Source organism: Cricetulus griseus, chromosome X, assembly GCF_003668045.3.
Source record: "Cricetulus griseus strain 17A/GY chromosome X, alternate assembly CriGri-PICRH-1.0, whole genome shotgun sequence".
Lineage (NCBI taxonomy): Eukaryota > Metazoa > Chordata > Mammalia > Rodentia > Cricetidae > Cricetulus > Cricetulus griseus.
Window position 1 is genome coordinate 82129415 of NC_048604.1, and position 25752 is coordinate 82155166.

The following is a 25752-nucleotide window of genomic DNA, read 5'->3' on the forward strand; positions in this document are numbered from 1 at the left end:
CTCAGGTCACTTTCTGTGCACAAATCCTTCTGAGCTCAGTCAACACCTCCTTGGGCAGATACTGGTTGGCCTGCTCTACTAGACAACTTTGATATTGAAAACCTCCTGCTCCTAGAAGTCCTTGGGGATGGAGACTGTCTGAATGGTTTAAATGAATCTGAGGGCACTGAGATCCAGGACTCCTTTTGGTACTAGCCAAACAGATGTCTCTTGGGCACTATCTTTTCCCTCTAAAGTTGACAGATATAGCCTAGCTTTAAAGCTTTCTCCCCAAAGCCTAGTCATGGGTATCTACCTGCTTCATCTTTAAATAACCAGTTGATATGAAGGATATGGAGTGTGGTGTATATTATTTATGATTTATTAAAGTTTGCATGAGGATGCAGAAAGCAAAGCCAGCCACAATCTAGAGAGGTCAGGCAGTGGCAGCACACATCTTTAATTCCAGGACTCAGGAAACTTGCAGATGGATCTCTGTGAGTTTACAGCCAACCTGGCCTACACAAGAATGAAGAGTAACAGAGCTCAAGCCTTTGATCCAGCACTAGGGGTCACATGCCTTTAATTTAAACACTAGAGAGGTGGAGACAGGAGTGATATAGCTGGGCAGAGAAAGGAATATAAGGAGGGGAAGACAGGAACTAAGAACTTTTGTCTCTGAGGATTCATGGAGACAGGATTATTCTCTCAGCCTCAGGAAGAGGTGAGATCTATTGGCTTGGCTGGTATACTTCTCTGATCTTCAGCCCTAACCCCAATATCTGTCTCTGGGTCTTTTATTTTTCATGTTACAATGGAGCAGCCAGGTTCTTTGGGGGTCTCTCTATGCTCTGTCAGTGTTCCAGGTAGTGTCCAAAGTTTAACCAGAAAGAGACCACATAGCAAATTGATTTATTTGTGTTCAGTGGCTGCAGTGGATTCTGAGGACATGGAGTTTTCCACAGATACTCCATGCATGGTACCAGTTGAAGGCCTCATAGACCAAGGGCACCCCTTTGGGTGTACAGCCTCCAAAAATGATGGCATCAATAGAGGCACCCTCAGGGGCTTCCCAGGCTGGATCCATGATGGGAACCAGGATCCAGGTTCACAGGTCTTGTCACCAGGTTTCCAGAACTTTCCTAGCCAAATAGCTTTGGTGACACCAGATGGAAGAGGTCAATGCTCACCCATTACCTACCACCATCACTGCTCTCAGCCACATTGGTGAAAAGAGTGTTTCTCTGAATTGTGGTCATAATATTGGGATTGCTGGTGGCAGAGGTGTGAGGGGCCACCCTGAATAAGCCATTCTCAGGGTCGATGGCCAAGAGTTGACCTTCACTGTTAAACCTCATCCAGGTGATGTCATTCCCCCAAACACTCTACTTTCCTGCCTATTGATGCAGGCTGCACCATAGCCAGATTGGTCCTGACATAGGCACAGGAGAACACAGCTGCTACATAGCACTTTTTTCACTGTTGACTTTTGGGTGATGATTCCTGAAGATAACTAGTGATGACACTTCAAGGATCTTCTTAAAACTCCACTCACTTCTACTATTGCTGCGGGTAAAGGATTATGAATGTACCAAAAGCCAACATCTGAAAGTGTGAGTTCCTCTAAGGCCTCAACTTCACTGAGAGCTCAAAGGTATTTCTATGCAAGAAAAGCAAGGGTATTCATGCAGGTTCTGCCTTACAAAAATAAAATGAAAAAGATGAGTATAAAAGCATTAATAATGGTGATTGTCAGCAAACAGTACAAAGAGCATCATGTTAGACTTTTTCTATTATAATAGACTACCTGAACTTAAATATTGTATAAAGAAAAGATGTTTGGTAAATAGCATTTTGCCAGCATCATGGCAAGGGTACCATGGCTAAATTACAATATGAGAAATGGAAAAGGAACCATTGAAGTAAAAAAAAGAAAGAAAAAAGGAAAGAAAGTCAAGAGTGTGGGTGGGAGGAACACCTCATTATATAATCTACTTTCACAATAGTTAAATCAAACCAGGAGCAGCATTTTATTCTTTTGAAGGTAATTTATACAAGACTGAATTATTTTGTGCTAGATCCAATTTCTTTTTTTTAGCTCTCTTTTCTTTTTTATTTAAATTAGAGAAACAAGCTTCTTTTAATGACAATCTCAATTACCTCTTCCTCTTCTCTACCCCTGGCCCCCACTGACACCTGATCCCAACCCTGGCCCCCACTGACACCTGATCCCAACCCCTAGCTGCTCTCCAGGGAGGGTGAGTCCTTCCATGGGGACTCTGTCATATCATTTGGAGCACTGGCTAGACCCTCCCAAGTTTGTCTACACTGATAGAGTATCCCTCTATGTGGAGAAGGCTCCCAAAGTTCATTTGTGTGCTAAGGGTAAATGCTGATCCACTATCAGTGGTCCCATAGATTGTCCAGACCTCCAAACTGACTTCTTCCTTCAGGGGGTCTGGAACAGTCCTATGCTGGTTTCCCAGCTATCAGTCTGGGGTCCATGAGCAACTCCTTGTCAGGTCATCTGTTTCTGTGGGTTTCTCCAGCCTGGTCTTGACCCCTTTGCTCATCACTCCTCCCTCTCTGCAACTGGATTCCAGAGTTCAGCTCAGTCAGTGTTTAGCTGTGGGTGTCTGTGTCTGTTTCCATCAGCTACTGGATGAAGGCTCTAGGATGACATATAAAGTAGTCATCAATCTCATTATCAGAGAAGGGCATTTAAAGTAGCCTCTCAACCACTGTTTAGATTGTTAGTTGGAGTCAACCTTGTAGATCTCTGGACATTTCCCTAGTGCCAGAATTCTCTCTAAACCTTATATTGGCTCCCTCTATGATGGTGTCTCTTTTCTTGCTCTCCTCTATTCTTCCCCTGACTACATCTTCCTGTTCCCTGATGTCCTCCTCTCCCCTCCTCTTCTCCCATTCTCTTTCTTCTAACTCCCTTTCCCCTCCCCCATACTCCCCATTAGCTTAGGAGATCTTCTCCCTTTCCCCTTCTCTGGGGGACCATGTATGTCTCTCTTAGGGGCCTTCTTGTTTCTTAACTTCTCTGGTGTTGTGGATTGTAGGCTGCTACTTCTTTGCTCTAGAACTAAAATCCATATATGAGTGAGTACATACCATTTTTGTCATTTTGCAACTGGGTTACCTCACTCAGGATGGTTTCTTCTAATTCCATCCATTTGTCTGCAAATTTCAAGATTCCATTGTTTTTTTTTTCTGCTGAGTAGTACTCCATTGTGTAAATGTACCACATTTTCTCTATCCATTCTTCAGTTGAGGGGCATCTAGGTTGCTTCCAGTTTCTGGCTATTACAAATAATGGTGCTATGAACGTGGTTGAACAGATGTCCTTGTTGTATGAATGTGCACCTTTTGGGTATATGCTTAAGTGTGGAATTGATGGATCTTGTGGTAGACTGATTCCCATTTTCCTGAGGAACCACCATACTGATTTCCAAAGTGGCTATACAAAAAGAGTTGGCACTCCTACCAGCAGTGGAGGAGTGATCCCCTTTCTCCACATCCTCTCCAGCATTGGTGTTTTTTATTTTAGCCATTCTGACAGGTGTAAGATGGTATCTCACAGTTGTTTTGATTTGCATTTCCCTGATGGCTAAGGATGCTGAGCACTTTCTTATTTGTCTTTCAGCCATAGCTTCTCTGCCAAAAATCAGGTGTTGGTAGGTGTGTGGGTTAATATCAAGGTTTTCAGTTCAATTCCATTGGTCTACCTGTCTATTTTTGTGCCAATACCAAGCTGTTTTCACGACTATTGCTATAAAATAGAGCTTGAAGTCAGGGATGATGATGATGCCTCCCGAAGTTCCTTTATTGTACAGAGTTGTTTTGGCTATCCTGGGTCTTTTGTTTTTCCATATAAAGTTGAGAATTGTTCTTTACAGGTCTGTGAAGAATTGTGTTGGGATTTTTATGGGGATTTCATTGAATCTGTAGATTGCTTTCCATATAAAGTTGAGAATTGTTCTTTACAGGTCTGTGAAGAATTGTGCTGGGATTTTGATGGGGATTGCATTGAATCTGTAGATTGCTTTTGGCAAGATTGCCATTTTTACTATATTGATCCTACCCATCCAAGAGCATGGGATATCCTTCCATTTTCTCATATCTTCTTTAATTTCTTTCTTTAAAGACTCAAAATTTTTATGATAGAGGACTTTCACTTTTTTGGTTAGTGTTACCCCAAGGTAGTTTATGTTGTTTGTGGCAATTGTAAAGGGTGATGTTTCTCTGATTTCTTTCTCAGTGCGTTTATCAAGATCCAATTTCTTAATCCACCACCTTAATGATGACATAATCAGGACAAGTTGTCAGTAGATGAACCTTTGGTGGATAATTTTCAAACACATCCAAATCATAGTGAACACTCCTCTGAGATTCATAAGAGAACATTTGATGACTTGGAAGTACTCTTTGGCCCCTTCCTATGTACTTGTCACTAAGGTAGACTTTTTCAGTTGAGAGTCTGATGAGTGGTTTGGGCTTTCTTAAGAAACAGTCATAGACACAGTCACAGACACAGACATGGACACATTCACAGACACAGTCATAGACACAGAGACAGAAACAGATACAAACACACAGACATAGTCACAGTCACAGAGACAGAAACAGACACAGACACACAGACACAGACACAGACACAGTCACAGACACAGTCACAGGCACAGTCACAGTCACAGACACAGACACACAGACACAGTCACAGTCACAGACACAGTCACAGACACAGTCACAGACACAGTCACAGACACAGACACAGACACACAGTCACAGACACAGACACACAGTCACAGACACAGACACACAGTCACAGTCACAGTCACAGACACAGTCACAGACACAGTCACAGACACAGACACACAGTCACAGACACAGACACACAGTCACAGTCACGGTCACAGACACAGACACACAGAGACAGTCAGACACAGACACAGACACAGTCATAGACACAGTCACAGTCACAGAGACAGAAACAGATACAGACACACAGACATAGTCACAGTCACAGAGACAGAAACAGACACAGACACACAGACACACAGACACAGACACAGTCACAGACACAGTCACAGTCACAGTCACAGTCACAGACACAGTCACAGACACAGACACACAGTCACAGACACAGACACAGTCACAGTCACAGTCACAGACACAGACACACAGACACAGTCAGACACAGACACAGACACAGTCACAGACACAGTCACAGACACAGTCACAGACACAGTCACAGACACAGACACAGACACAGACACAGTCACAGACACAGATACAGTCACAGATGTTGGACCCTTCCCCCATAAGGGGCTGCTGACCAGCTTGTGACTAGGAGCTTACCTAGCAAATAAATCCTGTTTTCTTCCTTCCTTGAAGGCCTGAGTGCAAGTTCCTGTTATCCTGTTATTCACCCATTCAGGATTGCCTGATGGGCCTGGGAACCTGAACTTGTGACCTGGGTAGTTTTCCACCATGCCTGCTGACAGGTATATAAGCCCCCACTCTTGTTGGACTAAATGGCATTCTCCCTGCAAGAAAAACCTGCTGTCTTGTCTTTATTTAAATCCTCAAGCCCCCTCGCCCGATTCTGTGGAAGTGCTGTAGCGCAGGTGCTGCAAGTGGAGGTCCCACTGAAATAGGGAAAGAAAGGAAGATGCTGAAAGATCACCCGTGAAGGCTGGGCAGCATTTTCATTAAGGTAAGGAGCGGGTGTATTGAACATGGGTGCTGCTAGTTCTTACTCTCTTGTGGGAGACCAACTGGTCCAATTGTTAAAAAGGCAAGGCACCGGTATCAAACATAAGACAGCAAAAGGCTTCTTGAAAACTGTACATAAGGTCAGCCCTTGGTTTTTGGTCTCTTGTGACCTTAATATCCCTGATTGGGAGCAGATAAAGGGAGACCTACAAAGGACTTTACAAAAAGAAGGTGCAAATACCATATCAATTGTTACTTTTTCTCTGTGGCGTCAAGTCAAGGAAGCACTTCTTAGTGACAATGTGGAGGTGAAAGAGCAGGTTGAGGAAGCCAAAGCTGCTTTTGCAGAGGCTCAGGACAAAGAGTCTGTTATGTCACTCCAAGCTTCTGATGTTTCTTCCTCTGAGTCCTGTCTCTCCTCTTCAGGGGATGAGACTGAGGAAGGTGAAGCATTTCAATTCGAAAAGGACATCCTCAAATTAAAGCCTAAGCTTAGGAGATGCTCCCTTTAGCCACGTCCCCCTGCTTGTAATCCTGAGCATTCTAGCTCACTCTGTCTTCCTTCAGCCCCTCCTGAAGAGCAGAGAGGTGGAATGATATTCCTAGTCACAGAGACAATTAATCCCCAAGGCCAGAGTCAGAGAAAGCATGCCCCTCTTAACTTTAAGGATATAAAACAACTAAAGGAGGCAGTTATGGCATACGGACCTCATGCCCCTTTTACTCTGGCTGTTTTTGAATCCTTTGTGGCCTTGAATTGCACCCCCAGTGATTGGCAGCAATTATGTTGAGCTACGCTGTCAGGGGGAGATTACTTGATCTGGAGGAGTGAATACCAAGAACTTTGTAATCAAACAGCGAAGCGCAATGCAACTGCTGGTTTCCTGGGAAGGAACTTAGAAATGCTTACTGGCACAGGAGCCTATGCAGGTCTAGACTAGCAGATTCTTTATGACCCTGCTGTATATGCACAAATCTCAGAAGCTGCTGGCCGAGCGTGGAAAGCTGCAGGAGACCAACTTTCTAAGGTCCTTCAGGGACCATCTGAACCCTATTCTGAGTTTGTGGATCGGCTCCTGCAACTTGCAGGGCACATGTTTGGGGATGCTGATAATGCCATGCCTATAGTAAAACAATTAGCTTTTGAAAGCACCGACAAGTACTGCAAGGAGGCTTTACGGCCTCATAAGACCAGAAGCCTCAATGATTATATTCGAATTTGTAGAGATATAGATGGATACCACATTATGGGACAAGTTATTGCTTCTGCCATTCAGGGTAATAAGAGGATTGGCCAGATTTAAGACATGTTTTGGATGTGGGCAAGCAGGTCACTTTAAGAAAAATTGTCCTATTAAGGACTCTTTTGCACCTCCTTGCCCAGGGCCATCTCTTTGTCCCCGATGTAAAAAGGGACATCCTGGGGCAATAAGTGTAGATCAAAGACTGATGTACAGGGTAACCCTCTACTACTTCTGGGAAATGGGAGTCAGGGTCCTCTCCGGGCCCCTTATTCCCAGGTGTACGGAGCCCTAGATACACCTGTTTCCCACCCTATTCAGGTCCTACCCAGGAGGAACCCCTTTGTATCCAGGACCTTGTCAGAGGTACCCCAGGAAGCACAGGACTAGACCTCTGCTCCTCCTCCAGAGCAGTATTGACCCGTCAGATGGGACCCCAAGCTTTGGGCACAGGAGTTAAAGGCCCTTTACCACAGGGCTCAATTGGGTTGATTTTAGGAAGGAGCAGTGCTCTACTTCAGGGAGTTAGGGTCATTCCAGGAGTGATTGATGAAGATACTGAAGGAGAAATCAAAATTATGGTGGAAGCTGGCAAGGGAGTCACTGTTATACCCCAAGGAGCTAGAATTGCTCAGTTAGTTCTGTCCCCTAAATTTACCACTAATAACCCCTTCCTTAAGCCTGTAAGAGGAGAAGGGGGGTTTGGATCTACGGGACCTATGGCATGTTGGGTGTCTACTCTGGAGTCCAGACCCTTGATGACCCTGACTATTGAAGGAGGGGTCTTTCAGGGGCTTTTGAACACGGGTGCAGACATGTCTGTCATTTCCCTCAACCGTTGGCCCAAGGCGTGGCCCCTGCAAGAATCAGATAGTAGCTTACAGGGTTTAGGCCTAGCGAAGTCACCTAGCAAAAGTTCCCGTCTACTAACTTGGAAAGACAATGAGGGACACTCTGGAATATTTCAGCCCTTCATTTTGCTTCACATCCCGATCAATCTGTGGGGCAGAGATGCCCTAGAAGCCATGGGGGCCATACTGACCACACCTCCTGTGCAGCACATGCTTAGAGAGCAAGGCTATTGCCCAGGAAGAGGGATTGGAAAGAATTTACAGGGTGATCCCCTGCCTGTATCTGATAAACCCCCAGGGCAGAGATCACCTGGAGACCGGAGAGGATTGGGGCATTTTTAATGGGGGCCATTGTTCTGCAGCCTCACATACCTCCAATTGCTATCACCTGGAAAAATGGTGAACTCATTTGGGTAGAACAATGGCCCCTATCTAAAGTAAACTTGGAGGCTGCTCATGCCCTGGTCCAGGAGCAACTCAATACGGGTCATATTTCCCTTCTACCTCCCCCTGGAATCCTCCTATATTTGTTATTAAGAAAAAATCAGATAAATGGCGGCTGTTACAAGACCTGACACAGGTTAATAAGACTATGATGTTCATGGTTGCCACTCAGCCAGGGTTGCCAGTCCCAGTAGTCATCCCCAAAACCTGGCACTTGCTTGTGATAGATTTAAAAGATTGCTTTTTTACCATTCTTCTACACCCTGCTGATTGTCAGTGCTTTGCTTTCAGTGTTCCATCTTTAAATTTAAGAGACTCTTAAAAGAGGTATCAGTGGATAGTTTTGCCTCAAGGCATGGCCAATAGCCCTACCATGTGCCAAGTTTACGTTTCTCAGGCTATAGAGCCAGTCAGACAAAACTATCCTTGATTGTATATAATTCATTATATGAACGATATATTGCTGGCTTCGCCAAAAGAAAAGCTATTGTTATCTGTCTTTGGGGATCTTCAGGCCACCTTAGGATTGGCTGGCTTACAAATAGCACCAGAGAAGGTACAAAAGGAGTTTCCTTATCATTATCTAGGACATCGCTTGCTTCATAATGGGGTGCACCCTCAAAAGATTAATCTTTGACTGGACACCCTTCAAACCTTAAAGGATTTCCAAACGCTTCTGGGAGATATCAATTGGATCAGACCTAGTTTAAAAATTACTACTGGACAGCTTAAACCTCTTTTTGATATTTTACAAGGTGATTCAGATCCCAACTCTCCTTGAGTCCTTACTACAGCAGGACGGGAGTGTATCCAGTTAATTGAAAAGGCCTTAGAAGAGGCTCATTTGGATTATATAGATTATGCCCAGCCTTTAAAATTCTTAGTATTTTGCTCTGCTCATGCCCCTACGGGAGTTTTTAGAGAATCCTATTCTTTGGGTTCATTCTCAAGCCTCCCCATCTAAATCAGTGGTATCCTATCTCATGCTATAGTTACACTCCTATTTAAAGCACAAAAGGTTGCCTTACAAACTTTTGGTAGGGAGACAGATCAAGTTGTTACACCTTTGTCCCATCAACAATTAGAGTGGCTACAAGATAATAGCTGTGATTGGGCTATTTTTCTCTCTGCTACCCAGAGTGATTTTGATAACCATTACCCATCCAATAATTTGGTTTCCTTTTTTAAGATACATCCTTTGATTTTTCCAAAGATTGTAGTCTCTCAGCCTATTTCCAAGGGACATGTGGTTTTCACCGATGGTTCTTCAAAGGGTACAGCTGTAGATGTATCTTTTCCCATCATTAAGACAACCAGAATCACTGCAGCTTTTGCCCAAATGGCCAAACTCTTAGCCTTGGCCATGGCTCTACAGCTCTTCCCCACGGGGGCACTAAACATCTATACCGATAGTCAATATGTTGCTCATATTATCCAACCTCTGGAGATGGCTGCCTATGTTGCCCCCATCTCCAGAGTACAAGAGAGTTTGTTGCAGATTCAGGGTCTGCTATGGCAATGGAGTGAATCTGTATTTGTGGGACATCTTAGGGCCCATACCCCTTTGCCAGGACCCCTCAGCGAAGGAAATTGCATGGCTGCCAGGTATACTCAAAGCATTACAGTTTCACAAGAGCTCACTAGAGCACAATCCTTACATAAGCACTTTCATCTCAGCACAGGGTCCTTACGCTTTCATACTGGGATAACCAAGGAACAAGCTGTTCAAATAGTTAAGGATTGCCCTCTTTGTGTAGAATTTCTTCCTGTGCCTCACTTGGGAGTTAATCCTCGAAGACTTTTGCCCAATCACATGTGACAGATGGATGTAACGCATGTGCCATCTTTTGCTAAATTACAATTTGTCCATGTTTCTGTAGATACTTTTTCCCATCTGATATTTGCCTCTGCCCATTCTGGGGAAAATGAGGAAGATGTTAAGAGCCATAGTCTACAGGCTTTTGCTTACATGGGGGTCCCAAAACAAATTAAGACTGATAATGGCCCTGCTTATGTCAGCGGAGGTTTCAATCATTTTTGTCAAGACTTTGAGATTACCCTAAAGACTGGTATTCTTTATAACCCCCAGGGACAGGCTATTGTGGAGTGTGCCCATTGCGCTTTGAAAGCCTATTTGGCTAAAGTAAAGAAGGGCAACCTTGAGAGTCACCTTGGCTTCCCTCACTCTACTCTATCACTTATTCTTTGTATCTTAAAATTTTAAATTGTGGATGCTTCTGGTAACTCTGCAGCAGACCATCACTGGTGGTCCTCTGCACAGCAAAAACCTCTGGTTAAATGGAGAGATCTTCCCTCGGACCTTTGGAAAGGGCCAGATCCAGTTTTGGTGTGGGCCCGAGGGTATGCATTCATAATTGCATCTTCCCACATAATAGTGAGTGGCAAATTTGGGTCCCGAGCGTTGTGTGCACCCTGTTCCTGCTGATACACTTCAGTCATCAAAAGACCCATTGGGCTTTTGTGAGAAGCCAGCCTGTCCTGGTACTGGTAGGTCTTTGGAGTCAGGTGTGGACAGTGATGGTCAGCTCCAACCGTAGCCTGGGAAAGGCAGCTGTCAGAGAATTTTCAATGTGTGTTCTTCCATCATATGATAACACTCCCGTGGGAGAAGTGCTTATTTGTTCCCTCCAGGAATGCTGTTTGAGAAGCTGTTGGAGTGGTGAGAGTTCAGCCTTGGTGGTTCGAGTTCCTGGAACTATGCCTACACCAGTGGAACACTTGAGAGAGAACCGGCTTGTCCTCACATCACAGCAGTCACTGTCACTGCAGCTACAGCTTCTGACATCACTATCTTTCACTCAGTTGCCACAGCAGGCATGATGGATAAGCTCTCAGGGGAGGTTGCCTTTGCCTTAAATTCCCCAAATAATATCAATTCTTTAGGACAATTGGGCACTTTAAATCTTCACACAACTCAATTGGCTACTCTAATTATTAAGACCAGGGTGCCTCCCTTTCGGGAGACTCCCTCTTAAAGGAGCTGCAGCTAACAGGCCAATTAACTAAGGAATGGAGTAGGTTGCTGGCCCTCAGAATTATTATAGCCCTGGGCAGCACCAATTTAGCCCTAGTCTGCCTTTACCACATTGAATGGTGGCTAAGCCAGTGCCATTTTTTAAACCAAGCAAATCATGCTTTCCTTGGCAGCAGATAACCCTTCAGTGCAGGTCTGGCTGGGCCTGCAGGATAAGTGAGCAGTCAATGACAGGTAAGACTTAGGGGATGCCTGATAACCTAAGCCAGAGGGTCTGCGGGGCCTGGGCAGGCTTTTCAATGACGGGTAAAGCAGATGTTGATGTCCTGGGTGACCTAAGACAGATGCTCATTTTATATGTATATATAAAAGGGGGACTTGTTGGGCCCTTCCCCCATAGGGGTCTGCTGACCAGCTTGTGACTAGGAGCTTACCTAGCAAATACATCCTGTTTTCTTCCTTCCTTGAAGGCCTGAGTGCAAGTTCCTGTTATCCTGTTATTCACCCATTCAGGATTGCCTGATGGGCCTGGGAACCTGAACTTGTGACCTGGGTAGTTTTCCACCATGCCTGCTGACAGGTATATAAGCCCCCACTCTTGTTGGACTAAATGGCATTCTCCCTGCAAGAAAAACCTGCTGTCTTGTCTTTATTTAAATCCTCAAGCCCCCTCGCCCGATTCTGTGGAAGTGCTGTAGCACAGGTGCCACACACAGACATTGACACATTCACAGACACAGTCGCAGACACACACAACACACAGACAAGGACACAGAGGGAGAATCTATATATAAATATAAAGATGGCCAGATACTTCCTAAGAGAAGCCACAGAAGAGGATAAAATATGAGGCATTCCAATAAGTATTCTTAGTGTAAATTTTTCAAGATAAGTTAATATTAGACATTGGGCATCTTCATATTCCTCAGTGGCAGGTAAATATAAGTTGACTCTATGGAGACTAGACGAGGCTGTAGATGCTCACAGAGGAGATGCTAGGCACAGAACAGAAAATTACTGGTAACAGATATCATGGGACCATGAATACACTAGACAGAATCTCCACCTGGGGCATGCATAGAAAAATACCCTGTGCTCTTTGAGGTAAAAAACTCGGAAGCCATCAGGATGGTGTTTTTTTTTTTTTTTTCCTGTGAACTGGGAAGCCCATTCCATGAAAAGAATATGTACATTTTTCATGTCTGTGTATGCATACGTGTGTGTGTGTGTGTGTGTGTGTGTGTGTGTGTGTGTGTGTGTGTGTGTGCGCGCGTGTGTGACAAAACAGATACGGATTTTTGGGTGATGGTATCCAAGAATATCTATGAATGTGCCCCAAAATGTTTACAGATTACAACACCATATTGCAATGTCAAAAGGATGAACACCACTGGAGCAGAAGGTCAAAATTAGTCTTTAAATAGAATCCTAGAAGGTTTAGCTGGGAAAGACACCTTTACTGAAAATATAATTTCATGAGGGAACTTGTTCTTAAATTTTCTTTGGAAGTACCATTTTGAGGTGATTTGTTGTTCCACATCCTTAGTGCTAAACTTTTTGTTATCCTTTGGATTAAAAAGTCATCAGAGTGTGGAAGTCAGCCAGGCCACCCTGTCTCCCATTGGGCCTGTGGCCCTACAGCAGCCAGGGTCTGTGTTGATGTCTGTGGCTGTGTTACCACAAAGGGCTATCAAGAAGTCCGTGGTTTGTACTGCTGCCTGAAGCCATGCTCATGTCCATTGGCTGTCCTGTTTCTGGAGATCATATTTATGTGAGTGGTCAATGCTGTACCCGAGGCCATGGTAATATCTGGGCCTGTGCTGCCTCAGAGGGCCTGACCCGGCCTGTGGTCCTACTGCATCTGGGATGTCAGTATCCCATGTTACCACAGAAAAAAAGCAAGAAAGGTACCTTTGCAATGATATTGATGACTTTCAGATGAACATTTGAGAAAGAGGAACATGAAGGCTTCTGTGACAATCCCTACCCTCTACTTCCCCCAAAGTAGCAACCTAGAACAGGAAGCCATCTAAGAGAGCTCTTAAAAAGTGTGATTAAGATGATTAAGTGTAGCTCTCCACACTTGATGGCTTCTGAAGTGGGAGGGGAAAGATTCGGTTCTATTTAAGGGGTAAGCCATTGAGAGTTTGACCATGCTCCAATGAGTATATAGATAACACAAAATTGACTTATTTTATATTTTTCTATTTATTTTTATGTTTATGTTTTTCAGGGGGAGAGGTCACAAGGGCGGGGGTCAGATATGGAAAGATTGGGAAGGGAGTGTGATCAGAGTACATGATGTGAAATTCCCAATGAATCAAAAAATATTATGTTGAAAAAATTCTTCAGGGTGGAATGCTATCCTCTGTAATCAAAGCAACTACTGTAGCAATGGTAGTAATGGCAGACATCTCTCAAAGTCTTAGTGCACTCCAGGTATGGTGCCAGGTGCTTTGCATACACTAACCACACACCAGCAATCTTATAAGACAGATCATAAGAATTAATTTCACAGACGCACTGCCTGAGGGTCATAGAGTTTGGTAATGTACCCAAGCTCATCCAGCTGGTAAATGACTAAGCTGGGCCTAAATTCTTGGTCTCAAGAGCCCACTTTATTCGACTTATTCAAGATTGAGCTGACCACGAGCTGCTTCATTTGCTTTCTTTTACTATTTCTAAATATACCTCAGATGATTAAAAAGATGAACTCTATCCAAACTGCTTAATTGGAATAGAAAAATCAATAAAAATATAAAAAGAACTGAGAAGGTTGGATAAAAGAAAGAGATAATGCAATATGATCAGTGACATATACAAAATTGGATAGACTCAAAAGATCCAAGGCTCAGAAAATCATCTGGCTCTATCCTTCTGAGGAGAAAGCAAGTATTTTAGAAGAGCCTTTATAGTTGGCAAAGAAAACTAACAGATCAGTGTGTTCTTCCATAAGACAAGATTTATCTTGAGATCCCTGTTATTTTTTAACTAGAACATAAATTTTAAGTTTCATTTAGAGCACAAGTACACACAAAAAACATGAAGCAAAACTGAGCAGTGGATATAAAAATAAATATAAAACCAATAGAATATACTCTTAAAAGATTTTTATCATATTATTACAAAGATTAATTGGTATTTGGCCAAGAGCATAACATTAATACATTTTAACATTAGTTTCCTTCCATTTCAATTCACCTTTGTCTTAGTTAAGATTATCATATCAGCTTTAAAAGGTGTTTCTTAATTTGTTTTTTTTTCTTAAAGATTTTTACTTTATGTGCATTCCTGGTGACTCTGAAGGACAGAAGAGGGCATCAGATTCCTTGGAACTGGAGTTTCAGGTTGTCCTGAGCCACAGTGTAGGTGCTGGGAATCAAACTCAGATCCTCTAGAAGAACCACCGAGCCATCTCTCTAGCCCCCCAAAGTGTTTTTTAATTCATTTGGTGCTATCCCTTACAAACAAGAAGTCAATTGGGAACAATTAAGGCACTGTATGTCCTGCCTCATGTTGAAATTTCTCAACATCACAGTCCTAGGAAAAGGATTTCTTTTCATGGTCTGCAATCAGTAAAATGGTCAAGTTTTGTTTTGTTTTGTTTTGTTTTCAGGGATATCTCAATTCCCTTAAAGGTTTTAAACAATACGTGGCAGTCAAGATGAATGAGTATGGGGGAAACAGTCACTCCACAATGTAGGGATCGTTTAGAACCTTAATGAAGGTAATCAGTACTAGGCTAGGGTGGATATAAATGTGATGAACATAAATGAGCAAAAACAGAAATACCCATGCAGAACTATGGAATCTTACAGTGCTGTATTCTTGCTATACATTCTTCCAGTGACCAAAAGAACTGTGAATCACCCTCACTTGCAAATTTGAACTCTTGTGGAGAAAAGATGTCTGCGTGAAAGTCAGAGAAGTCTCCAAACAGGCCATCTGTCCAGGTCAGCATCTGACTATGAATTACATGTAGTGTGTACTCCAGGATGGCTCCCACAGATAGATACCACAAAATGCTCAGTTCTCTATTCCCTAGGAAGTTCCAGGTAGCATGATATAACAAGCAGATTTCTTCTTAGAAAATTTCAGGGAAGGGAGGGTTTTAGTTTGACAGCCTCAATTTTTGCTAGAAGGAAAATCCTAGGACCTTCCAAGAGTGTGTTATGATATTATGTGTGTTCAGAGATTATGCTGAAAAACAAGGTGTGTGTCTGTGTGTCTGTGCGTGTGTGCGTGTGTGCGTGTGTGCGTGTGTGCGTGTGTGCGTGTGTGTCTGTGTCTGTGTCTGTGTATGCGCGCGCACGTGCGTGTGCGGGCGGGGGTCGGTGGTCACTTAACAAATCCAAATCTGAGTTTCCATACCGAAACAATCCTGTCTGTCTGGAATGTCTCCAGAAAGAAAGTAGTCATTTCTAGTAGGTGGGGCCCCAGATCAACAAAAGAAGAAATTTGGAGAAGATCTGACTACGGGAGAGGATGTGTGTAGGCCATTCCCAGTGTCTGTCCCCAGAACAAAGGAGTTCGGAGTCTTTCGCTGCTGCTATTCCTAGGGTTTCCCACACAGGACACTATTTGAGGTTTGGCTCCGTGGGGACACGGTTTGAGGTTCAGCTGCATTGCCTTTGTGGGGACCTTTGTGGGGCTTTATTTGGAGGTTGAGAGACTTTACTCAGCACTATGAGGCATTTCAAGTTCTTCTACCTATCATGTTTAACAGTCTCGAACATGGATTCTGAAATAGCAACGCCCCTTAGTAACGTACCCCTGCCGTTAACTCTAGAAGACCCCACGCAAACATAACCGGATATAGTTCTTTCTCGCTTCCGCTGAGAAGGCGAGAATCTCGGCGGCTTCCACACTGAGAGGTTGCTGTCGCTGCTGCTGCAGTCCGCTGCCGGTGTGCTGAGGTTGAACGTGTCTGAGTCCTCTGGAATCAAGGTAAGGGCCCCGAAAATGTTCTGAGAGGACAAAGGCCTCACCCGTGATAGAGTAGAACCCACAAATGTTGTTTTTTCCTCCTGGAGCTTTGTCTGTCCTCCTTTATCCCTTGCTGGACCCTCGAGTCGTCGGTGGCTCCTACCCTGTAGCCATCCTCTCTGCAGTCGCCCTGGGGAGGCCCTGGGCGGGCATTTTTGACTGAACTGGAGCCATATTTCCACTCAGAGGTTCGCCGACAGGGAGCTTTTTGTTTTTTTGTTGTTGTTTTTTGTTTTTGTTTTTGTTTTTTCACTAGAAAAAGAAACATGGGGAAGGGCAGAGTAGTTCAGCTGGTAAACAGGCTTTTCCGTGCAGGCCGAGGGTCCGAGTTCGACCTCCCGGAACCAGCACAGGGAAGGAGAAAGTAGACCCTTTGTTCTCTGGTCAACATGTGCGTGGGCCAGGGTACACGGGGACCTTTTTATGAGGTGGGCAGATCTCTGTGAGTTCGAGGCCAGCCTGGTCTCCAGAGCAAGAGCCAGGATAGGCTCCAAAGCTACACAGAGAAACCCTGTCTGGAAAAAAGCAAAAAAAAAAAATGTTTTTAAAGAAAAGCCCACTTAGCGGAGAGCGCGGCGTGGACGGGGGAGGAGGTAGAAGTTGGGTTGCAGAGTGTGGGGGAGGGGGCGGGGTGGCACGAGGGGGCGGGGTGGCTCGAGGGGGCGGGGTGGCTCGAGGGGGCGGGGTGGCACGAGGGGCGGGGTGGCACGAGGGGGGGGTGGCACGAGGGGGGGTAGGGGAGAAGGGGGCTAGGGGGCGTGTTTTCTGGGTGGCAGGAGAGGGAGGCGGGGCGTGGAGACGGGCGGGGGTTCTGGAGGGTAGGCACGGGGAAGGGGAAAGAAGGGGGGCGGGGTTGCGGGGGTGGTTGGTAGCGGCTCTGAGGAGACCTTTGTTGTGTTTACTGGGTTTTTTTTTTCCCCTGGAGACACGGTTTCTCTGTGGTTTGGAGCCTGTCCTCGCTCTTGTAGACCAAGCTGGTTTCAAAATCACAGAGATCTGCCTGCCTCTGCCTCCCGAGGGCTGGATTAACAACCTGCTCCACCAGCCACTACTGCCCAGCTTTTTTTTTTTTTTTCTTTTGAGGCTGACTCTCACTTAATAGCTTTAGCTGACCTGGAATTACATTCCAGGAATGAAACTTAAGTTATAGGCTGAGCCATCTCACTGACCCATATTCAATATTAATCAGTTTATTTTACATTTAGTGTGTGTATGTTCACACATGTCTGTGTATTAAAATGTGAGTGTGTAGTGTGGGGATGGCAGAGGACAGCTTTCAGGAGTCCGTTATCTCCTTCCATGTGGGTTTCAGGGCTCAAACTTCAGATATTAGGCTTGCCTTTACCCACTAAGCCATCTCACAGGGTGGCCGCTCCCCTTCCCAATATTTAGTGGAGAGAGTTATAGTGACTCAGCTGACAGCTAGAGGGTCTTGGTGTTTGCAATTCAGCCTTGAGAATCCAAGGTTAGAGCTCACAGGATTAGATCCAGCCTAATTTTATTGAGCTAGGTGTTAGATTTTTGCTTAAATTAGAAATAAAAAGAGGCGTTATTTCTAATTTAAACAAAAATTTTAACAGTAGGGTCTCATCTTCTCTCTAAAGCATCTACCAAAGGTAAGTGGAAAGCCTCACTTTAACAGAGAATTCCCAGTTAGTTCATGACTACTAGAATTTTATGACAACTAGGGAGATTTGAGCTTTCCACTGAGCAAGCACAGGACAGAAGTGCTAGGACCTGCCAAAAGTACTGTGTGAACTGAGAAGACTGCACCAGACCTTACTGTCACCAATCCTGCCCTAGGGGAGCCTGGCTGGTTGCAGCCTCGGCAAACTATAACTTCCTGTACTGTTTTCTCAGGCTAACTAAGAAGGGTTCCTAGATTTAGTATTTTATGTTTGTTCAGAAACCTGTATACGCAGGTTGCTAATGATCCTCCTGAAAGTATTTACAGAATCTCATTATAACTCCCTTTGCTTCTATCCACAGCCATCATGCCCAGAGGACATAAGAGTAAGGTTCGTGCTCGAGAGAAGCGCCGCCAGATCCAAGATGAGGCCCAGGGGTTCAAGGATGCTCAAGCAAAGGCAGAAGAGAAAGAAGAGGCATCCTCCCCCTCTGCTTTTGATTCTGGAGATGCTGTTGCAAGCACCTCTACTGCTTGCCTGCCTCCCAAGTGCAAACCTCAGGGTGAGGCATCTACAATCACTGCTGGGAAACGTGTGGCCCGCAAAAGATCTGGTAAAGGTGCCAAAGGCCGAAGGGAGCAAAGTCCTAGTTGCTCTAAGGCCCCACACTCCGCTGAGAGCCCCCAGAGTGATCTTCTATCAAGGAAGACGGGAATGCTGATGCAGTACCTGCTCTGCAAGTACAAGATGAAACAGCCAATGAATAAGGGAGAAATGCTGAAAATTGTCAACAAAAGATTCAAGGAGCAGTTTCCTGACATCCTCAAGAAGGCCTCTGAGCGCATCCAGCTGGTTTTTGGTCTTGAAGTGAAGCAAATCAAGCCCAACAGTAGCTACTACACCCTTGTCAGCAAGTTAGATCCTGGCCAGGATAGGGCTCTGACCACTGGCTTGCCTTTTCCCCAGAATGGGCTGCTGATGCCTTTGCTGGGTGTGATCTTCTTGAATGGTAACCGTGCCTCTGAGGCAGAGATCTGGGAATTCCTGAATATTTTAGGAATTTATGATGGGAAGGCACACATTATCTTTGGGGAGCCCCGAAAGCTCGTTACCAAAGATTTGGTTAAGGAAAAATACCTGGAATATCGTAAGGTACCTGGTAGTGATCCTCCATCCTATGAGTTCCTGTGGGGTCCCCGAGCCCGTGCTGAAACTACCAAGATGAAAGTTCTGGAGTTTTTAGCCAAGGTCAATGAGACCGTTCCTCAGGCTTTCCCATCTCATTATGAAGAGGCTTTGAGAGATCAGGAAGAGAGAGCCCAAGCTGAAGCTGTAGGGGGGCATGGCACTACTGCCAAAGGCAAGGCAGAGTTTGAAGTTGCACCTGGTGACGACTAGCTCCTAGAGAAATTAAGAGGCAGATGTAGCCTTAGGATTGGAGCAGGGTTTCCCAGCTTAAAAGTAGTAAGAGGCTGATGGTGCATGTGTATTTTCTTGTGCTTTGATTATATATTAGTATTTTCAAGTCTTTCCTTGAAGTTTTTATTTAGATTCAGGATCAGTGGTCATAAATGACGTAGATCATGCTATCGGTTGCTAGAAGATTTAAGTATAAGAATTTTGGTATTCTGTGTTACATTCTAAAAACCCTTGAATGCGTAAAGTTGAAGAGCAAGCAGCCATGACTTTGTAATGGAGATTTTTGAAATATGTGAAAGAGTGCAATTTGTTTGTTAAAATAGGAAAAGAAATCAAAATGTAAAAACTACCGTTTTCCCTTACTCACTTTTGGTTCCATTCCACTTTTTGGCAAAGTTTGAAGAAATATTAGTTGTTAACAATAAAAATGTAAAAAGAAAGAAAATTTGTTCTTTGCTCAATAGATAACTTGTTCTGGTTACCCTCTCTTTGTTGTGCCACGAAGAAGAAGAGAAACAATGCTTATGGGTTCCAAAGATTTTATTTATTCATCACATAGGCAGATAACTGATTGATCAGGGCCACAGGACAAGGACTAGGGATTGGGAGCCTTTATTTCTCTTTTTCTTAGCAGGCAGAAGTGGGGTTTATAAGCATAAAATTCACAAACATTTGTTGCCAGGTTATAGTTACAGTTTTCACCAATCAGGATTTAGAGATTAGGCACTGCCTTGAATATTCCATTATTGTCAACTGACATACAGTGCAAGCCTTGTAGTCCAATCAGTCAGATTCATTTGTTCCTTTTATTGTTAGGAACAACCAACCATATTGGTGCTAGAGAAATAAATATGCATAATGACGATTTCTATGGTTTCAGGAGGAGGTCAGTCAGCCATTGGAAAGTTGTCAACTCCCTTAGGGCTTGGGAACCTGAACTTAATTTCACTCTGCAGGTAAAATGGAGTCTGAAGTCAAAATGGCAGTACTCAGGCCAAGGCACTTTTGCCTGCTCCCTTAAAATTGTATTGACAATTTTAAGAAATGAGGCCTTTGTGCCTATCCATAGAAATTGATGCAGTACACTAACAGAACAAATAAAAATGTCAAAATGCTGCCAAAGAAGGTCTGGATGAGAGCTGGGAAAGTGGAAATTCCCAAGCCTATTTACTTTGGGGTTTGGAACATGTGTTATTTTTTTTAGATGTTTTTTGTAGTTTTAGTTTGCTGATTCTTTTCCAATTATTCTCTCATAAAATACCTCCCGACTACAGCCTCTGCCATGTCTCCTCCTCCCTCCCACCACCATTTCACCTCTCTCCCAGATCCCCTCCTGCTCCACTTACCTTCAAAAAAGAGCAGGTCTCCCAGGGATATCAGCCAAGCACAGCATAACAAGATTCAATAGGATTAGGCACGGTACACCATGTGGTGGCTAGACAAGGTAACCCACTGGGAGGAAAGGGTCCCAAGAGCAGGCAAAAGAGAGGCAACTACAGTCCCACTGTTAGGAGTCCCATAAAAACCCCAAGTTAAACAACCACAACATATATGCAGAGGACCTAACACAGACCAATGCAGGCTTTGCCATTGCAGCCTCAGTCTCTGTGAGCCTCTATGAGCCCTGCTTAGTTGGTTCTGTCGGCCATGTTCTGGTGCTCTCAACCCTCCTGGTGCCTACAGTCCCTCCCCTCTCTTCTTCTGGGTTCCCAAACTGCTCCTGAGGTTTGGTAGTGTCTCTGCATCTGCTCTCATCAGTTGCTGGAGGAAGCTGCTCTTATAACAATGGGTTAAGCACCGATCTACAAGTATAGCAGAATATCTTCTTTTTGCTTCAGATTTTGGAGATTTATTTTTTAAAGATTTTATTTATTTATTTATTATGTATACAACATTCTGCTTCCATGTATATCTGCACACCAGAAGCAGGCACCAGATCTCATAATGGATGGTTGTGAGCCACCATGTGGTTGCTGGGAATTGAACTCAGGACCTCTGGAAGAGCAGTTGGCGCTCTTAACCTCTGAGCCATCTCTCTAGCCCCCGCAGATTTATTGTTTTAAAACAAAAGGTTAAAAAAGTCCTTAATTTCCAACCCTGCTTGGGGGTGTGGGGAAGGGGGCAGAGTAAACTGAGAAAGTGCCCACCCTTCACAGGAAGAGTCTGACTTTACAGTATACCCAGAGAAAGTCAGAGGAGGCCTGCCCTTCCTTAGGTAGATGTTACTGTTATACAAGTTTACACGCAAGTGTGGGAGTGGAAGGCCTCCAGCCAGTCTTCAGTTGCACACTTCCTCCCATGAGGGTGTGTGTGTAAGGATGGGCAGGCAGGTAAGTCATGGGAGGCTTGGGCATTGGGCCACATAGTGTAGCCCCTGGAGCTTCCTTACGTTGTCTGCCAGCCAGCAGGACACACTGCCAGTTTGGTGTGAGGAGACCTCCCCAGAAACCTGCCATCTGGAGGGAACCTGTAATCTCCAGCTCTCGGGGTTTGCCCTTCTATTCCCCAGCTTCAGGTTGAGTGGAGTCTAGGACAAAGCACTAAGTGGCTGTTTGTGACAAAAGACTTGGAGATGCCAGAGGGCAGCTCTCGGCCTGACAGTCCAGGCTCCCAGTCACACAGTCATACACACGGTGTTAAGGTGTCTGTGCCAGTAGGCACGGCCAAACTGGGCCCTGGCTGCCCTTGGAAGTAACCCAACTTAAGTTGGAGAGCTCTGACCATAAATGCCATGGAAAATGGGGGACAGAGAAAGGATTGGGGGGATGACTAGAACATTGGGACTTTGGAGAAAGCCAGTGCTGTATTTACAAGCCCAACGCCCCATCTTCTGTGCCACCTACCTTGCTACCCTCCTACAGAAATGGCCACTGAAGAGGCACGGAGACCTCCTCACAGCTGCACCCCTAGGGAGAGCCCCTTCCCTCCAACTGGCCCTATCCCTGGCTCCTCAGGAATGTCTGTGGCTCTGCTCCATTAGGAGGCAGCGCCCACCTGGAGCTTGAACCCTGGCTGCCCGTTTGGGCAACAGGCATCAGAGACTCTCGTATCTTCAGGGCAGGCCCCAGCTTGATGTTCATGGTACTCATCAGGTGGCTGTCCTTGAGCAACAACAGGGCTTGTCCATCAACCTCCTGGGTACGGAACTCCTCTGCCATCTCCTAGCAACCTGGTAGAGAGTGGATGAATTCATAGACATCTTCTACATTCCACTTCGTGGACTCACTTGGTAGGAAGTGGTGTCCCATGCCCACCAAGTCCAGCATGTGCATGTCAGGGTGCTCCAGATCCCTCTGGCCTTGTCGTTGTCGGGAGGTGGATGAGCTGGCTGTGATAGGTGACAAGGGTTCCCCATAGCTTGAGTTATCTGAGCACTGGTTGGAGTCTTCCTGGCTGTGTGTCAGCTGCAAGGCAGCAGTAACTGAAAGGGGTACAGTGCCCAAGGGCTGCTTCTTTGTGTCCTTGGTAAGTGTGGGCAGACTAGTCTAGCTGACCCAGTAGAGGTTGTGGGTTGTGGTCCCTGCCTTCTGCAGCTTGCTTCAGTGTGAGTGAAAGAGTCCCACAGGTTTGGAGAATACCACATTATACCTCTTTGCACAAGCCATGGAACAGAAGTGCTTGGAACACTTGAACTTGTAGGCAAAGTCCTCCGGTCCACAGAGCTCACACTTGAGTTTGAGGAGGGTACCCCCCTCTTTGGATTCTTGCAGGTAGGGTTCCTCCATCTCTGAGTCCGTGGTGGTGGTATGATCCTGCTGGGGAAGCTTCTCCGGCAAGAGCCCCTGTGCATACTTCTTGAGATTCCCCACCAGCAGGGAAGAGCGACCCCATCATTCTGGAGGGGCAGTACTGGTGATGCTGCAGGCAGAGTTTCCTTTCTCTGAGGTCATGCCAGACGGGCTGAGGTCGGTCAGTGCATGAACAATGCCCTGCCCTGTCTCTGTCTGGGGCCTGGCCTGGCCTGACTGTGTGGGGCCTACGCAGCCCCTTGGCCAAGTGCTGCCTGGAGCCGGACCCGGGCAGCTGCATCCTCGGCGCCGGGAGCCTCTGAGCCAGGGCCCTGGGCTGCAGCTGTGCATCTGACTGCAGGGCCAGGCGGCCTGGACAAAGGGCATGGGGCACCATGGGGCCAGAAGGGCAGGTGGCGACCAAGCTGTGGTAAGTGCTCGAGGGCTGCGACACTAAGGAGACAATGCGGTACGTTCAGGCCAGGTCCCAGGCCGCCTTCACTCAGCAGAATAGCTTTAGGAATAATTTCATTGATTATTTATTTATTTATTTATTTATTTATTGTCAGTCGTGTTTGGTTTTTCCCTAGGTCTCTGAGCCATCCAGCTTCCAGTTGCTGGCCATCTGGGCAGGCTAGGGTATGGGTTCCAACACATGGCTTGGGCCTCAAATTAGACCAGTCACTGGTTTGCCATTCCCACAAGCTCTGAACCACCATTGCCCCAGCAAGTCTTGCAGGCAGAACAGGTTTGGGTTCAAAGGTTTTGTGCCTGGGTTGGTGTCTCAGTCCCACCATTGGAAGCCTAGCTTGGTTATAGAAGATAGTTGGTTCAGGCAGCATACTGGGCTGCATGGAACCTATCTCAAACAAATGAATCATCAAACAAAAAGAAGTGGAGGTTTCCAATTACAGGTGTTAAGGGATTTATTAAAATGGGGAAAACTGGCAATGATTTAAAAATAATAGCTAAATTATATATAACCATTTCATCAACAAAATATAGCAAATTAAACACCAATATACCATCAACATTTCTGTATCAAGATGACATGTGTTATGTATGGCCAAGATGACATGTGTTATGCACGGCTTGGATATGATTTGTCCTTTCCAAAAGTCACTTTGAAGTTTTAACCCCATTGGGAGGTATTAAAAGGAGAGAACACTGATCCAACTATGGTGCTTTAAAAATGAGGCCTCTGGAACACTGTGATTAGGTAAGATCAAAGGGGTAAAGATGCTATGATTGACTACTGGAGACTGTGAAAAAAGAAAAAGACTTAAGGACACACACACACACACACACACACACCATGTAACCCCTATACTGTCAACCAAAATAAAAAATGAAGTCTGTAGCACTATACCTTAGCAATAGAAAATTGGCCAAGATGCTTATTAACAAGGAAAAACTGTAGAGGCAAAATCCATTATATTTCATAATTTTTTAAAAATACATTTTATCTGGCTGACTGAAGGCATCCACAGTCCAACCTGACTTCCCAAGATCCAGGTGGGGGAAGAAACACACAGTCCTGCTAGAGTACTCATGGCCAGGGTTGGCTGAAGTCATCCCACAGGCAGGTGGCATTATGATGAGCAAATATATGGTAGAGAAATGGGGAAAAAAGAGAAGTGGTCCAGTTCATGTGCTGTGGAAAGGGGCAGAACAGAAGAAGCAAAGGCAGTGAGGAGTAGGCTGAAATGGGAGGCCTGCTTGGGGCCATGGTGTCTTCCAGGCCCATGCAGCTGCCAAAGGACATGTCTGGGTCTACGCTCCTATCTCAGCCAGGGTCCGTGTTGACATCCAAGATCCACGTTGCCACAAAAGGCCACCCAATCCTTGGGGTGTGGGCCTCACCTGTGGCCATGTTGATGTCAGGGGGCTGTATTGCTACAGGGGCTATGCTGATCTGAGTGGCCTGTGCTGCCACCATCTGGGCCAGGGCTGCTTCCAGGAGCCATGTCTGGGTCTATGACACTACAGCATCCAGGGTATGACTTGGTGTTGTGGCTCCCATTACCACTGAGGGCCATGTGGATGCCAAGGGTCTGGTCAGCCACACGAGACCATGTTGATGCCCAAAAGTCATGCTGCCACTTGGGCTATACTGATCTGGGAAACTGGTGCTGCTACCCAAGGCCCTGGTAATGTTCAGGCACAAGCTGTAGCCAAAGGCCATGTCTGGGTCTGTGGCCTTACCACAGCCAGGGTCTGTGTTGATGTCTATGCCTTTGGTTACCACCGAGGGGTGCACATATGACAGGGGTCTGGACTACCACATGGTGCCATGTTGGTGTTTGTGGACCATACTGCCGCTGGGATCATGCATATCTGTACGGCCTGCACTGCCAATAGTTGACATTAGACCCAGGCTGCTCCTAAGGACCATGTCTGGGTTCATGGCACTATACCAGCCAGGGTCTGAGTTGATGTCCATAGTTCTTGTTACCATTGAGGGCCATGCAGATACCTGGAGTTTGGTCAGCCACCAGAGACCATGGCAGTGCAGGCCACTCAGGTTGGTATGGCCCTCAGACACCAACAAGGCCACAGATAGCATCCCAGACCTAGGGCATCCGTGTGGACTTTGGTGTCGATATGGGACACAGACATCAATGCAGACTCCTGCTGGAGTTGGACCATGGACCTCATGCTGCCACTGGGGCCATACTGATCTGGGTGGCTGGCATTGGAACCAGGGTCATGATGATGTCCGGGCCTGAACTGCAGCCAAGGGAATGTATGGGT

The 25752-nt window shown here is 45.5% G+C and overlaps 1 protein-coding gene and 2 pseudogenes across 1 annotated transcript; 1 reads left to right on the top strand and 2 right to left on the bottom strand.

Annotated features, from left to right (window-relative positions):
• Positions 1-891: 891 nt before the first annotated feature.
• Positions 892-5731, bottom strand: LOC103161259 (annotated as a pseudogene).
• Positions 5732-18217: 12486 nt separating this feature from the next.
• On the top strand, positions 18218-19249 carry Mageb2 (MAGE family member B2). Its single transcript, XM_027432689.1, has one exon. The coding sequence runs from the start codon at positions 18218-18220 to the stop codon at positions 19247-19249; it is 1032 nt and encodes a 343-aa protein (XP_027288490.1).
• A 2957-nt stretch (positions 19250-22206) lies between these two features.
• LOC100755194 lies at positions 22207-25441 on the bottom strand (annotated as a pseudogene).
• Between the last annotated feature and the right edge of the window lie 311 nt (positions 25442-25752).